This window comes from Camelina sativa, chromosome 6 (assembly GCF_000633955.1).
Source record: "Camelina sativa cultivar DH55 chromosome 6, Cs, whole genome shotgun sequence".
NCBI classification, from domain to species: domain Eukaryota; kingdom Viridiplantae; phylum Streptophyta; class Magnoliopsida; order Brassicales; family Brassicaceae; genus Camelina; species Camelina sativa.
In genome coordinates, this window is record NC_025690.1 from 14,393,759 (window position 1) to 14,410,436 (window position 16,678).

At 35.9% G+C, this 16,678-nt stretch overlaps 3 protein-coding genes across 4 annotated transcripts; 2 read left to right on the forward strand and 1 right to left on the reverse strand.

Annotated features, from left to right (window-relative positions):
- Positions 135–1,666, reverse strand: LOC104791336 (protein RTE1-HOMOLOG). Of its 2 annotated transcripts, none has more exons than XM_010517184.2 (3): positions 1,381–1,666; positions 793–1,088; positions 135–719 (listed from the first exon to the last, which is right to left on the reverse strand). In XM_010517184.2, exons 2-3 carry the CDS (start codon positions 1,066–1,068, stop codon positions 291–293), a joined length of 705 nt encoding a protein of 234 aa, XP_010515486.1. In that variant the 5' UTR covers positions 1,069–1,088; positions 1,381–1,666; the 3' UTR covers positions 135–290. The 2 variants fall into 2 exon arrangements, with proteins under 2 accessions (XP_010515486.1, XP_010515485.1); XM_010517183.2 differs by having other exon boundaries at positions 793–1,092.
- LOC104791338 lies at positions 1,748–5,567 on the forward strand. Its single transcript, XM_010517185.2, has 13 exons — positions 1,748–1,930; positions 2,154–2,312; positions 2,420–2,671; positions 2,782–2,901; positions 2,987–3,067; positions 3,232–3,327; positions 3,444–3,539; positions 3,655–3,708; positions 3,796–3,999; positions 4,083–4,208; positions 4,309–4,374; positions 4,467–4,766; positions 4,849–5,567. Exons 1-13 carry the CDS (start codon positions 1,868–1,870, stop codon positions 5,320–5,322), a joined length of 2,091 nt encoding a protein of 696 aa, XP_010515487.1. The 5' UTR covers positions 1,748–1,867; the 3' UTR covers positions 5,323–5,567.
- On the forward strand, positions 15,618–16,565 carry LOC109133340 (uncharacterized mitochondrial protein AtMg00810-like). The gene has a single exon (XM_019246358.1). It carries the CDS (start codon positions 15,618–15,620, stop codon positions 16,563–16,565), a length of 948 nt encoding a protein of 315 aa, XP_019101903.1.

Sequence of the window (16,678 nt, forward strand, 5' to 3'; positions counted from 1 at the left end):
TATTCGACGCGTGATTTTGTTTCCCATAATTACACCCACCATATTTGCTACTTTCCTTCTTTATCCAAATCATCAATATTACCACTTTACTCCTTACTCAGATTTATTCTTTGTAACAATTAACACACACAAAGGAAAATTGCAAGTAAAAAAATATTCTGTAGACATGAGTTGTCTGTACACAACCAGCCTTAGTTCCGTCCCATTCCGACAAAAAGTTCACACATTCAAACCCCATTTCTTCAACATCATTCATAACTCTCTAACCAGATACTTAAATAAATCCAAATCTACAGCTGGATCAGTTTCTTGAAACAATAGGTTCCAATGATGAACCAACCAAGAAGCAAAACCGCTACAATAGAGCAGGAAGCTATGAAAGTCCAACCACCAAGAAAGATTCCTAGAGTATAGACTATGACCGGAGGCAACAAGGACTTTACTACAGCCGCTTTGCTCACCCAACGTCCCTTAAAGAAAACAAGTGCCGCGAGATTCACCACGTTCCACCCGCCCGACCTTTCCCCTAGACGGTTCAGGTTGTTGGCAACAAAAGAATGACAGTTGCATGTGAATATGTTATATGAGTGGTGTTGGTACTCTTGTGTGCCTTTTCTCAGTGCACCATCCCATGTTGGCTCTTTCTCATGACTCTCTTCTTCTTGCCCATATCTGCTCTCACCATTGAACATACATGAGCCGGAAGAACAAGAAGGATCCTGGTAATGTTATTACAATTGTTAGTTTGCATCAAGGTGGAAAAATGAAAAGCCAGCTTCTTGCAAAACGAACCTTTTCCGTTTTGATTTGAATATATCGAGAAACAGATCCAAAAGCGAAATTATCAACACAAACAAAATTAGGTCCTGCAAAGTCGAGGATGACACCGTCTTCTCTGCAAATACCCACATGGCCAATGAAGGGAACCAACCACGAAATTAAGGGTAGAGGTGTCCAGACAATGCAGCATGGAAACCTGTCCCTTCTGGGATCAATCTTCATGGAATCTGCAAAACCAATCATCATCCGATGTTCTGAGTCTGCAGCTGCAGCTGTCTCTCCTCCCATTATCAAACTCCAGGTAAGGTCTATCTGTCCACAAAACTCAAGGTAAGTAAGTAAGTAAGACTCAATAAAACAAACTGAGATTTGAGTTTGACATGTACAAGTTCTCTCAATACTGGGGATCATCTTGGCCTATTATAACAAGATACACAAGTAAAATCTACATAGTTAATAACCAAAAGAACATAGAAGTCAAGATAGACACCATTGAAGATGCACAATTTCCAACTAGCAAACGAGTCAATCAACAACATCGAAGCATCTCACAGACCTAGATTCCGAAACTTAATTCATAACGAATAGATCAAAACGTACCAGTTCACGCGATAACGATGAAGATGAATCGGATCCAACACTGCCTTCTCGTTTAGAAGAGTGATTCCTCACTGCTCTTTTCCTGGGAATATTTTTTTTTTTTTTTTTTTTTTTTCTTCTCTCGATCATACGAAGATTACGAACGATGGGTAAAAGAAAGAACATGTTTGGGTCCTTGTTTAAACGAATTCTCTCAGAGGATATCTTTAACCGTTTCAAGGATAGTAATATCTCTCGACTCACTCCTCGAGTGAAAATAAAACGACATAACGTTTCGGTCAACTATTAATGAAAAACGGCAGGCTGTTTAGCTGTGTAAAAAAACGTCTGATAGTTTAATACGACGTAGTTTGGAAGTTCTCGACTCATCATCATCATCGCTCTTTCTTAGGCTTTTTTTTAGCTCTGGAGGAAATTGGTGCTGCTACCTACTGATGCAAATCGGCTATTGATATACTCATTGATTCGTTCGAGAGGAGAGTCAAAGATGAGGAAACGCGATTTGGCAATTTTGATGCTTTCTGGATTCGCTATATTCTTCACTCTTCAGGTGATTTACACATTAAATCGTCTTCTTCTAACTCTTTCTTAATCCAAATTATAGCATATAACTTCGAGAAGCCTTGATCGATCTGCTTACTAGATAAAGCTTTGAATTTTCCTTTGTGGGTATAATTTTAAACTCCCAATTCAACCCATAAGTGATGGTTTTGTTTAGCTAGGTTGTACAATTTTTTCCAGATGGAATCATCTATTGAGTTTGATTATTGCAGCACGACGGAGATTTTGCGTTTAAAGAAGCATGGTTTCATTTGTATGATGAGTACCCAGTCAAATACGAAGCTGATCGTCTCCCACCACCTATTGTTGCTGATCTTAATGGTGATGGTAAGAAGGAGATCCTCGTTGCTACTAACGATGCTAAAATTCAGGTATTCTTATTTGTTAAAGTAAACATTTTTTTCTGATTTCAATCAATGATGTGAGGCTCAAGTGCTTATGTTTTTATGGTTTGCTGTTTTATGTGTGTTTTGATTAGGTCCTGGAGCCTCATTTCAGGCGTGTGGACGAAAGTTTTAGTGAAGCGCGAGTTCTTGCGGATATCTCTCTTTTGCCTGATAAGATCCGTGTTGCGTCAGGGAGACGTGCTGTGGCCATGGCCACTGGCGTTATTGATAGGTACTATAAAGATGGAACTCCTCAAAAGCAGGTTGTGGTCGTTGTTACCGCAGGTTGGTCTGTGATTTGCTTTGATCACAACCTGAATAAGCTGTGGGAAACGAATCTGCAGGTTTTTATTTATATCTTCTTCATTCTTTGTCTAACGTTCCGCATTACATGTTTACTTCCGTATAGTAGTATTAGTTCTCTTTTTACTTACCTTTGTTCGTGGAATGACAGGAGGATTTCCCACATAATGCACACCATAGAGAGATAGCAATTTCGATAAGCAATTACACATTGAAGCATGGTGATACGGGTTTGGTTATTGTTGGTGGACGGATGGAGATGCAGCCATATGTATGTTGGAGGAAAAAGTTCTTCTGTTGATTACCTATTTATCATCCATATATTTATTATCAATAGATTATTCTTTTCGTTTTAGAATCACATGGACCCGTTTGAGGAACTTGGCATGACAGCAAAAAATGCTGAGCAACACAGAAGAAGTGCTACTGAGAATCAGGTACGAGCTTCCTTGTACTGTTTCTTAGCTGTGTATATCAATGGTTTATGTACGCATCTTCTCTAGAACTGAACATTTATGAAGAAAGAGCTACTCATTTGTAGTTATACTGTGCATAAGAACCGTGTTTGGACTGTTTAAAAGAACTTAAAGCTTCCTTTCAGGCCTCTGAAGATACTGGAGCGATAAACTTGCGTCACTTTTCTGTCTATGCATTCGCTGGCAAGACTGGCGTTCTTCGATGGAGTAAAAAGACTGATGTTAGTTGTTTACTCTTTTTGGCTAACTTCTTTCTCCACATATTCCTTAACTACATTCTTACCTGCAACAAATTTGGTTGTAAGATAGATAGAATATTTTCTTTCTTCTCATCTAGGATGTTGAAGCTCACACCTCAGATGCATCACAATTAATTCCACAACACAATTACAAGCTTGATGTGCATGCTCTAAATAGCCGTCACCCAGGAGAGGTAAAACTAACTCGTTTTCCACTGATTACTGAGGGATATAGTTAACCTTGTCGTAGTTCTTTCTTAAGAGATATCTATTGCAATATCATAATTTGAAAGCTTTGCTGGACTGAAGTTTGAGTGCAGGGAATTTAGAGAATCAATTCTTAGTGTCATGCCCCATCACTGGGTAAGTCTTATGCCTCGAACTATGTACTTCGTTAGTGTAATATGCTTAGAAAAACTGTTTCAAAGTACATCGTTGTTTTTGCATCAGGACCGACGTGAAGATACATTATTGGAGCTTGCTCATTTCAGGCGACACAAGAGGAAAACATTGAAGAAGCAGGCTGGTAAGTCCACGGCTTATCCGTTTCACAAACCTGAGGAACACACACCCGCTGGAAAAGACTTGTCGAAAAAAATTCCAAAATTGATTGGGAAGGCTGCACGCTATGCTGGCTCGGCAAAACCCAAGAAGGTGCAGCTCTTATAAAACATAAACTAACCCACATGAAGAATACCAATATTTGTTTCTGATAGCAAAGCAACATGTTAATGTAGGGTATGCAATACATTCCGACTATAACTAACTACACGAAGCTTTGGTGGGTACCTAATGTTGTTGTGGCTCATCAAAAGGAAGGGATTGAAGCTATTCATTTGCCTACTGGTCGAACTCTTTGCAAGGTAGGTCCTAGTAGCTATGACTTCAGATCATGAACAAGCTTATTATTTCACATACCCATTATTTACGTTGTCAACTTATTTAAATTCGTCCTGTCTCCAGCTTTCTCTACTTGAAGGTGGACTTCACGCTGACATAAACGGAGATGGTGTACTCGATCATGTCCAGGTACACACATCAAACCGATTACCGCTTTTGGTTCATTGACCTTCTTATGGATCTTCAGTTTAACGAACATAAATTCTGTATGTCCACCTTAGACTGTCGGAGGCAATGCTGGAGAGAGAACTGTAGTGAGCGGATCAATGGAAGTGTTGAAGCCTTGCTGGGCTGTGGCAACCTCAGGCGTTCCCGTCCGTGAACAGCTCTTCAACGTGTCCATCTGCCATCACTCCCCATTCAACTTCTTGCACTACGGAGATTATTCACGACACTTTGCCCAGGCAAGAGACACCTCTACTCTCGAGATTGCAACCCCCATTCTCATCCCCAGAGATGACGGACATAGACACCGCAGAGGAAGTCACGGAGATGTGATCTTCTTGACAAACCGTGGAGAGGTGCTTTTTTACTTTCTATATATCTCTTAACTTCTTGAACTTGAATTTCGTTTAATAATAGCTCATCGCTGCTTCATATCAGGTGACATCATACACGCCTGATGTGCACGGCCACGACGCAGTCTGGCAATGGCAGCTTCAGACAGAAGCCACATGGTCGAATCTCCCGTCTCCATCAGGTTTAACTGAATCAGGGACCGTGGTCCCAACCCTGAAACCGTTCTCGTTGCGCATTCATGATAACCAGCCCATGATCCTTGCGGGAGGAGATCAAGCAGCGGTCATCATCTCTCCAGGAGGAAGTGTATTGGCTTCCATTGAGTTACCGTCTCAGCCTACTCATGCACTTGTCACTGATGACTTCTCGAACGACGGTCTAACGGATGTGATTGTGATGACATCAAATGGGATTTACGGGTTCGTTCAAACCAGACAGCCAGGGGCTCTGTTCTTCAGTTCGTTGGTGGGATGTCTCTTAGTAGTTATGGCAGTTATTTTCGTTACACAGCACTTAAACTCCATTCAAGGGAAGCCTCGACCTTCCTCTAGCTTTTGATAGACACCTCCTCATAGAGTTTTCTTCCTCTGGACAGAAGTTAAACCGGCCGGTCCGATTAGCAGCGCTTCACCCGAACCGGTTTTGGTAAACCAAACAGGGAACTGTTGTACCGGTGTACATACAGTGCCATATTTCCTGGTCTCGGCTGTATAACTTTATACTATGTAGAATTCGAACTAAACATGGTAGAGACGAGTGTAGGACTTAAATGTTTCTTTCAATTTTGATGAATTGTTGTGACATTTTTAAATTAAAAGAAATCTTGAAAAAGAAAACAGATTACGTTTCTTTCGAAGTATATATGTCGTAGTTAATTTTTTTATCCTCAACACAAAGTTATGGATACATTTTTTTCATGGGACTCATGACTCATCGTACAATTCGATATTTTAAAACAAAAGAAAACGAAATAGGTTAAGTGAAAATAAATAGTAGGCTTAGCTTGGCAGTAATAATTGATGCAGCGATGTGGTTAAAAGTTATACTAGAATTTTGGACCACGCTAGTGGTAAATAATATACTACTCAATTCTCAAATGGGAATGTGGGAGGCATGAGTGGCGTAATGATTTACATAAATACTAGTAGTATAAATAATACTCCAAGCTACAAAGCCATATCGTTCGTTATACAGCAAAATAATGTATCAGATATTAAAGAAAAGGCGTGCATTTGCCAAATTGCTTTTTTTTTTTTTTTCTAATGTAAGAACCTCACCCAAAGTAAATTGATCTACCAACATTTTCTTAGTTTCACGATTATGATGTAGGTGTGCTATATGAGCTTATGAACATTATTATTTTTATGATTTGTATGTTGTCGTTTAAAACGTAAACGAAACTGTATATAGCCTCTGAATTTAATAGTCGATATCTTATTATATAAACCTTAGTTTTCAAAGTTCGTAATTCATATAGTCGCAACATGTGTCAAAGTCAAATATATCGATTATATTTTGACATAAGTAAAAAGAAATGAATTTAATAATTATTAGGAAAATTAAACCTAAAAATAAAAGGATTAGAATTAATATTTTTAAAAAGTATATAAAACCAAAAGTAATTTATTATATCACTAATTCTAATAGAAAAGTTATATATTAAATTAGTAATTTAAATAGGAAAATATGTGCAATTAATAAGGAAAATATTTGCAACTTAATTGCAATTATTATTTATTATAATCATATAGTAAAAATAAATTTATACAGAAAAGTGATTAAAGTATAAAAAGGTTTAAAGAGTTAAAATTAGTGATTAACATAATATAAGAAAAATAAAATAATCAAACTAATAAATTAATGTAATTTTTTTAAGTTTTTCAATCGGTGAAAGATTTGATAACATCTTATAACTTGACACATGTGTAAAAGTTAATATTTAATAAGAAGAATTTGATTACAACAAAAATAACATATGTTTATACAATTACTTTTTTAATTGAAATATATGTATTGCTAACATCATTTTATAAATGATGTAAAATTTGTATCATTTTCTAATTGCTGTGAATATAAATTAATAAATACATCAATTATTAAGTGAAGTAAATTTATATATTTGTATCAATATTTTTGAAGTGATGTAAATGATTTAGATTTGCATTGGTTATAATGAAATGATGTTATACAAATCAATAATATTATCGATTATTGTAATTGATGTTAATATCTAATTTTTATATCAGTTATTAAATGTAATTTAAAACAATATCATTAGTTTTGTGATACTATTTATGTGATATAATATGTTTGTTTTTTTGTAGCGTGTTTTGAACTTTATCATTGTGCTGCTTAAATATTAATGACTTTACTTTTACAGATTAAAAGAGAAAAAGTTGTGCAAAAATGTCTCCAAGTTGCACTTAGGTCTCTTACTCTCTTACATACGAAAATCTGATCTTACAATGCTTTAATGATATATATGTTTTAGGTACTTGAAGCAATTCAAGCAACCTCCTTAGATTCATTTCCTATCCAAAGTTTTAATTTATGCAAAGAAATAGTTAGCTTCAAAGTCTCTTGCTCCCTTGTGGAGTTTTGCTTCTTTATGTAAATCCAAGACTACTCTAAGGCTTTGAAGTTTGTGATTTAACCAAGGCTTTGAAGTTGTGATTTAGTTGTTATCTCTACTCTTTTGAAATTTGAGTAACGAAGTTTTATTGGTGATTTCTTGTAATGATGAGTCTACTACTACTGGTGTTGTGGTGACTGAATTTGGATTTGGACAATTATGTGAAAAATAATAATTGGTGTTGTGGACATATAATAGTTGGCTTAATGTGTTTATATAGACATTTTTTAGGTGGTGATAAAGAATGTATTTGTAAAGTATATTTAGAGGTAAAAAAATACACTTTTAATAGTAACATACATAAAAGATTTGTAAATAGATATAAATCAGTGTTTATAACAAAAATAAAATTTATAAATAACGTATAACAAATTTTAATATATTTTTGTTAAATTATTTAATTTATAAAATTTTAAACCCACATATCACGCGGGTCATCATCTAGTTTGGATATATATTTACAGACAAATTAATTATGAAAGATAAGAATGGAAATACATAGACTGAATGAGGAAGGAAGAAGGTGACGGGAAAAGCATATTTCTAATAAAAGCATGTAAAGAGGTTCACGAGATCACTTTATATGGGCACTACTCTATTTCCGTCCTCTTTTATGGCCCTTTTTATTCCTTCATTTACTTATGAACTCTATTACGTTTTCCTAATAATTAAACTCACTTTTCGCCAGAAAAATAAAACCCCCTCAATTGTCATATAGATGCCTAGATGGAGAGTTCATCAAATTATTCAACCCCCTCCCATAATTAATCAATTTACAAGCTTCTATTTACCAACGTTTGTATGTATATACATCATGCATGTGCGCGTACGTATTGTAAAACGAAAATCTTAACATAATATACTTTAGTTTTATAGATTTAATCTTTGAACCCATTACTCCCAATCCCATATAGTACGTACGTAGTTACGTACTAATGTAATACTATAGATGTCTAACTGAAGAAGAAATAATCGTAGAGTTGTGGTCAGGAAAAGTTAAATAAACAACATGTGTTTGATTTATATATGCCCTAATGAATGATCTAGCTAGGGTTTTCCAATTTCCTTAGAAGGTACAATAATAATAGAATAATGAAGAAAATTAGTGGTCCTTTTTTTGCAGCCTCTATGTGTTTTTTTTTTTCAACTTTGATCCACACCCTTGGTTTCTAGTGTGGGGACTTGTTATCAGCCACGATCACAACCGATCCGATCCACTGTCTGGCCATCTTTTTCCACATTCCATGGTCCAGCCCCTTCAGGTCGATCTTACTGGTTGGTTAGCCAATGTTGACCAAATTGATTTGGTTTGGGTTGGCTCGGTGTTTCCTAACATAGACGAGTAACCATCACTATTGAGCGTGTATATATACATTGCCGTAAATGCTCTGAAAATACCTAAACAACAAGATGCATACAAACATTGCCGTAAATGCTCTGAAAATATATTGTCAAATTAAGAAGCAAACTCGTGTTTTGATTTGAATCATGAAGATAACAGGATATGATAAATTCATCATGCTTAATATCGTTGTAACAGAAAAGTGTACATTCAAATATGTTTGAAATGTCATCCATCAACTATTTATCATATAGACTATGATTGATGAGCCTCTAAATCACAAAATCACATAATTACCGAATAAATTTTCCAATCACAATTTTTAGAATCACGATCAACATTTAAAGATCTTAGTAATAATTACACAAGACAAAAAAAGGTAATTATGTCAATTTGAAAATTTTAGTTAAATCAATGTTTGTTTTTTTCTCTATACTGTATATCATTTCATTCATATATGTTTTTTGTTCCTTTGATGATTTCATAGTGTTACCAATCAAATATACTATTGACTTTAATTGATGGAAAGTTTGGAAACTGATAAGGTGGGTCTAGTAATGCGAGTTGAAAAAAACCACGATACCTTTAAGGCTTTAACTATACCAATAACAAGCTATCAAGTATTTTTCTTGGTTAAAGAGAAGTTGATATATAATTAAGTTTGGTCTAATGAAACGTAAAATCAAATGACACAACAGTTTATAGCGAGTGTATACGTGTATGCATGTGCATGACATGGTAAGACGCCATAACTTCAAACCTTGGGGACCCAAAAAGAATTCGATTGGTTGTTTACTTTTTTTAAGTTCTTAAATGAAGAAAATGTAAGATATTATACATAGAGAGATACTGTACATGTAAATATATAAATGTATACGAAGTGAAAGTGAAGTGGGGGCCAAATGGAAACACAATCCATGTGAAGAAGTTTCAGCTTCTGATTAGATATGGAATTGAACGAAAGCGAGAGAGAGAGAAGACAGAGAAACAGAACATAACAGAAACTAAACCAAGTTTGCAACTTTACATTCTCCATCTTCTCACTCTCTGTCTACAATAACTACTCTTGCACCAAAGAGAATGTAAGAAACTAAAAGCTCATTTTTATGTATTGGCTTTTGCCTTGGAAACAAAATATGAAAAAAGTAACCCACCTAATATTTTTCTTCTTTTATTTTTTTCTGTTTGTTTATTTGGGTTTATAAAGGAATAGAAAATGGATATGTGGGAGCAATAAATGAGATGACAGTGAAAGCATGGCTCATTGTAGAAACACTGTTCTCTCCCTGTCTCTGTAAGAAAGATCTGTTAAGTAGCAGTGATGAGAAGCCACCAAACACTATACTCCAAAATCTCTCTCTACACGTAAAATAAATGCTTCGAACCAAAACAATGATGTTTAATTACATATAAATTATCTACAAAAGCAAATGTGTGCATGCCACTTCATATTGGTTAAAATATTTTAGACAAATAGGTCGGTATATTTTTTTGAATAATATACGTTCCAAACGAAACCCTAACTTGGTTTCACGAAGATCTCTCAAGTGCTTAAATGCTTAAGTTAATTAACTCTTGCGAGTGAAGTTAATGGTCAATTGTGGTAAAAGTCCTCGGATGGTTTATACATACGTCGTATAAATGTCATAGTATACGTCTGTTTGTGAGAATTAAATAGGGAACTAAGAATTAAAAGACAAAGAAAAAAAAGAATTAAAAGACAAAAAAAAAAAAGAGGAAGACAAGTTACACAACACAGGGCTCGAGAAGAGACAAGACTCTGCGGCTTCTACCCTTTTTTTTGGGGACTCACTCTTCTTATCATTCACTCCCTCTCCTTTTCTCCTCCACGTCAACTCTGATTCCCACCATCCTACTATATATTTTCTTTTTCTTCTCAAATCAAAGAAACTTTGAGTAATTCTCTTCTTTTTGTTTTGTTTATTACTACTATTATATATGTAGAATTAAGAAAGAAACCAATTATCACTGTTTATATAATTATGTTCGAAACCCCTTACCTCGTTATCTTTGATTTTAGGTCGAGTATCACTCATTCCGTTTTTTTGTAAAAATGAAATTTAATTTTAACTTTTCTTGAACATCTTTGTAGGTTATTTTCGCACGTATAGTCAAATGTCAAATTTACGTTTAACTAACTAATTAATTTTGCTCTATAGTTACTAGACGTAAGATTTCATATAGTACAAGAAAAGCTGGTACTAACTCCATGGAATTTGAAATTTATTTGAGGGAAGAGAAAGTTTTGTTGGCGAATGTGGAGTAACTGATGATTGACAGAAAGGGCCTGGAGAATTGAGTGATAAGCAATTTTGTTTTATATAAACACTTGTATCCCCAAATAAATTGATAATAATATATATATAACGACTTTGAAAAAGAGAATGTTATGGAGAGAAGGAAAAAAAAAGAGTGGTTAGACTGAAAACGCGTGCAGAGAAGCCACGGCACAGTCTTATCATCCCTTCTCGTCTTAATTAGGGTATCCCAAATTGTTCTCTGTTCTACACACTATATTACAGTGTTGCTTATATATTAATTATATAAATACTTTGTTATGCATACGTGCAATGTTGACATGTATAATATATATATTAAGATATCTCACATAAGAGAATAGAGATTTGTGGGGCAATATATATAGTATATGGATCTCTCAACTCATTGTCAATTGGTTTTAAGTTGGATCCTATGTTTACTATTATGGTATCAGAGCTTTCTTTTGTAATTTCCGTTTTTCTCTTTACATCGGAGCTCGAATTGAGTGATTGAGTCGGAGAAGATGAGTTTACCAGTTGTTACATGTTCATGGATTGCGAGAATAATCATGACTGTGATCTCTGAGCTCATCGATACAATCGTAGTTTGTTTTCTGGTTCTTCTTCTTATTGTTTCTTTCAATTGACCTAGTATTGGCGAATCTTGTTTCATTCTTTTCTAAATCGCCATGCATTTCTTTAATTTTCTTTTGATTGAGGATGAGATCTTCAGTACCTCCCTCGTATGTTACAAATCCGGTGAATCGCACTTCTAATTCGGCGAATTCACCATCACGTTATCAAACGGATCAATATGAGAATCCTTTTTATCTGAATAACAATGATCATGTTGGGTTGAATCTTGTTACAGATCGTCTTGTTGCAGCTTCAGATTTTCATTCATGGAAGCGTTCTGTGTGGATGGGATTGAATGTCAGGAATAAGCTTGGCTTCATCAATGGTACGATCACTAAACCACCTGAAACGCATCGAGATTATGGAGCTTGGTCTAGATGTAACGATATGGTGTCTACATGTCTTATGAACTCTGTATCCAAGAAGATTGGACAGAGCTTGTTATTCATACCTACAACAAAAGGTATTTGGAAGAGTATATGTTCTCGTTATAAACAGGATGATGCCCCTAGGGTGTTTGCTATAGAACAACGTCTTAGTAAGCTTGAGCAAGGTTCTATGGATATCTCTACCTGTTATATTGAGTTGCTTACTCTTTGGGAGGAGTATACGAATTATGTAGATATTCCTGTTTGTACTTGTGGTAGATGCGAGTGTGATGCTGCTGTTAAGTGGGAGAAACTTCAGCAGAGAAGTCGTGTCACAAAGTTCCTTATTGGCTTAAATGAGTGTTATGATCAAACAAGGCGCCACATCTTGATGTTGAAACCAATGCCTACTATGGAAGCAACTTTCAATATGCTAACTCAAGATGAGCGTCAAACTACGGTAAAACCTGTCACAAGAGTTGACAATGTAGCTTTTCAAGTTGATGGAGATATGGAGAATACTTACATTGTTGCGTATAATACTTATCGTTCGAACCAGAAACCAGTTTGTACTCATTGTGGGAAGCTTGGTCATACAGCTCAGAAGTGTTACAAGTTGCACGGTTTTCCTCCAGGCTATAAGAAGAATACTACAGGTTATAATCCTAGGCCTCAGGTTCAAAATCAGATTCAGCCGCGGATGTCTATGTCTCAACAACAACCTAGGATGCCTAACTTTGAGCCAAGAGGACCTTTGACACCTAATGATGCAATGCAGAGAGCAAATGCTATTGCCAATGTACACTCTGAGGTGACTCTGAATGCTCCTGATTATGGTTCTTATCAATTCATGTCTCCACAACAGATGTCCTCCCAGTATATGCCTACTGCACATGTTCAGAGTATCCATGAGATACCTCCTCAATAACTACAACAGTTGATTCAACAATTTAATTCTCAATATCAAGCTTAAGAGCCGGAAGCTTCTGTAGCGGCTATTGTTAGTACACCCATGACTGCAACGATTTCTGAACATGGCTTGATGGCTGAAACTTCTAATTCTGGTACTTATCCTTTTCCATCTACTAGTCTTCATTATCAGAATCGAACCCTTATGTTTAAGAATCATAGCTTTTCCTCATTACAAAATATTTTACCTCATGATGCTTGGATAATTGATAGTGGTGCTTCTAGTCATGTCTGTTCGGATCTAGCACTATTTAGAGAATTACGACCTGTATCTTATGTTACTGTTACACTTCCTAATGGTACTAGAGTCCCAATTACACATAGTGGCACGATTTGCATTACACAAACACTGATTTTACATAATGTGTTACATGTTCCGGATTTCAAATTTAACCTCATTAGTGTTAGTTGTCTTGTTTCTACTTTATTATGTTTTGTTCATTTCTTTCCTACTTGTTGTTATATTCAGGAACTTACTCAGGGCTTGATGATTGGGAGGGGTAAACTTTGCAACAATTTATACATTCTAGAGATAGAGAATGCTACCCTCTCACCATCCCAGCCTGTGATATGTTCCATGTCTGAATCTGTTTTAGCTGATGGTAGTCTTTGGCATCAACGTTTAGGGCATCCTTCTTCAGCTGCTTTACGAAGTTTAGTTAGTATCATTCCTTCTTTAAAAACAATTTCACTTGATGTTTCTCGACGTTCTATTTGTCCTTTAGCAAAACAAAAACGTCTTGCTTATGTTTCTCATAATAATATGTCTTGTAATCTTTTTGATCTTGTCCATCTTGATGTTTGGGGTCCTTTCAGTGTTGAGTCTGTAGAAGGTTTCAAATATTTTCTCACATTAGTAGATGATTGTACTAGGGTTACTTGGGTTTATATGATGAGAAATAAAAAGGATGTTGCTAATATTTTTCCAGCTTTTCTGAAACTTATTTCTACTCAATTTCAAACTAATATCAAAGCTATTAGATAGGATAATGCTCCTGAACTGGCTTTTACTGATTTGGTTAAAGAACATGGCATGATCCACTATTTTTCTTGTGCTTACACTCCTCAACAGAATTCTGTAGTTGAGCGTAAACATCAACATTTGCTTAATGTCGCTCGTTCTTTGCTTTTCCAATCTAATATTCCTTTGCAATACTGGAGTGATTGTGTTCTTACTGCAGTCTTCTTAATCAATAAATTACCCTCACCATTATTAGAACATAAATCGCCTATAGAACTGTTACTTAAGAAAGTTCTCGATTATACTTTGTTAAAGAACTTTGGTTGCCTTTGTTATGTTTCAACATATGTTCAAGATAGGCATAAATTTTCTCCAAGAGCCAAACCTTGTGTGTTTTTAGGTTATCCTATTGGTTATAAAGGCTATAAAGTACTAGATTTAGAATCTCACTCAGTTTCAATTTCTAGGAATGTTGTGTTTCATGAAAGTACATTTCCTTTTAAGACTAGTGATATGTTATCTAAATATGTAGATATGTTTCCTAACAGTATTTTGCCTTTGCATGTTCCTCTGCATTTTGTTGAAACTTTGCCTATCGATGATATCATTCCTCCTACTCATCATGCATCTCATCATGCATCTACATCATCATCCCCTCATCTACATAAAGACTATAGTACCACCATTATGGAACCTGTTTCAGAGACACAGGATACAAATCATAATGCTATATCTAATGCTAGACCTTAGCGGGCTATCAAAGCTCCTCTTTATCTAGCTGAGTATCATTGTGCCTTGGTTCCTTCTATTTCCACCTTACCACCTACGCCTATCATCCAAACTCCCATTGCTACCAACACTATTATCACCAAACCTCCAACTTGTTCTACACCTATAAACCCAGATATCACCGAAACCATCCCTCTCATTCCCAAGCCTACCAACCCTGATAAACCTGCAACACATACACCCCCATATCCTATCTTCTTTGTCGTATCCTATGATAAACTAAATCCTCTCTTTTGTTTCTATATCTGTGCCTATAATACTGAAACCGAACCCAAAACCTTTCTTCAAGCTATGAAATCAGTCAAGTGGACTAACGCAGCTAATACAGAGCTTTCTGCTCTAGAACTGGCTAAAACTTGGGAAGTTGAGTCCTTACCACCAGGTAAGAATGTTGTTGGTTGTAAATGGATTTTTACAATCAAATATAATCTAGACGGTTCTGTTGAACGGTATAAAGCAAGACTTATGGCACAGGCTTTACACAACAAGAAGGTGTTGATTATATTGACACTTTTTCACCAGTTGCGAAACTAACAAGTGTGAAGCTTTTACTTGGACTTACTGCTGCCACAGGATGGTCTTTGATACAGATGGATGTGTCTAATGCTTTTTTGCATGGAGATCTAGATGAAAAGAGATCTACATGAGCTTGCCTCAAGGTTATACTCCACCTCCTGGTACTATTTTGCCACCGAATCCGGTGTGTCGCCTTCTTAAATCTTTATACGGACTCAAACAGGCATCTAGGCAGTGGTATTAATGGTTATCCTCAGTACTATTAGGAGCAAACTTTGTTCAATCACCTGCTGATAACACATTGTTTGTTAAGCTGCAAGCGTCTTCTATGGTAGTAGTTCTAGTTTATGTCGATAACATCATGATAGCTAGTAACAATGACGCTGTTGTAGAGGACTTGAAAACTTTGCTGAAGTCAGAGTTCAAAATCAAAGATCTAGGACCAGCTAGATTCTTCCTCGAATTGGAAATAGCTAGATCTTCAAAAGGAATTTTTGTTTGCCAAAGGAAGTATGCGATGAATTTATTAGAAGCTGGTTTCTTGGGATGTAAACCGAGTAATGTTCCTATGGATCCAAATCTTCATCTTACGAAGGATATGGGAACTAGGTGGACAAATCCAAAGTCCTATAGAGAACTCATAGGTCGGATGTTCTACTTAACGATCACAAGACCTGACATTACTTTTGTTGTTCATCAACTGAGTCAATTCATTTCTGCACCAACGGATATACATTTACAGGCGGCTCATAAGGTTCTGCGATATATCAAAGGAAATACATGTCAGGGTCTGATGTATGCAGCTGACACAAAACTGTGTATTAATGCTTTTGCGGATGCTGATTGGGGAGCTTGTCGTGATACACGACGCTCTGTTTCTGGTTTCTGCAGTTATCTTGGCCATTCACTCATTTCTTGGAGATCAAAGAAACAACATGTTGCTAGCAGGAGCAATATTGAGTCTGAATACCGAAGCATGGCACAAGCTACCTGTGAAATAATATGGATTCAGCAATTATTGAAGGATCTTCATGTTAAGGTCACTTTTCCAGCAAAATTGTTTTGTGATAACAAATCTGCACTTCACATAGCCATGAATCCCGTGTTTCATGAGAGAACGAAACATATAGAGATTGATTGTCACACGGTACGGGATCAGCTGAAGGCAGGAACGTTGAAGACTTTTCATGTTCATAGTGAGAACCAGCATGCAGATATACTCACTAAACCACTTCAACCAGGGCCATTTTATCATCTGCTCCAAAGGCTGTCTTTATCAAATCTATATCTTCCAAACCAGACACTTTGAAGATATTGATTTAAGGGGGCGTATTAGGATGTAAACCGGGTCTAATGTTGGTTAAAAATGTTTTTCATTTCTTGATTTAGTTGGTTTACTTGTAACATCAGAGATATATAATC

Coding starts and splice junctions, on each gene's coding strand:
- LOC104791336 (XM_010517183.2), bottom strand. CDS start 1,545: ATGTTCTTTCTTTTACCCATCGTTCGTAATCTTCGTATGATCGAGAGA. Junction 1,093..1,380: donor CATCGTTATCGCGTGAACTG/GTACGTTTTGAT, acceptor TTTTGTGGACAG/ATAGACCTTACCTGGAGTTT. Junction 720..792: donor TTCAAATCAAAACGGAAAAG/GTTCGTTTTGCA, acceptor TAACATTACCAG/GATCCTTCTTGTTCTTCCGG.
- LOC109133340 (XM_019246358.1), top strand. CDS start 15,618: ATGATAGCTAGTAACAATGACGCTGTTGTAGAGGACTTGAAAACTTTG.
- LOC104791338 (XM_010517185.2), top strand. CDS start 1,868: ATGAGGAAACGCGATTTGGCAATTTTGATGCTTTCTGGATTCGCTATA. Junction 2,672..2,781: donor TGTGGGAAACGAATCTGCAG/GTTTTTATTTAT, acceptor GTGGAATGACAG/GAGGATTTCCCACATAATGC. Junction 2,902..2,986: donor GGATGGAGATGCAGCCATAT/GTATGTTGGAGG, acceptor TTTTCGTTTTAG/AATCACATGGACCCGTTTGA.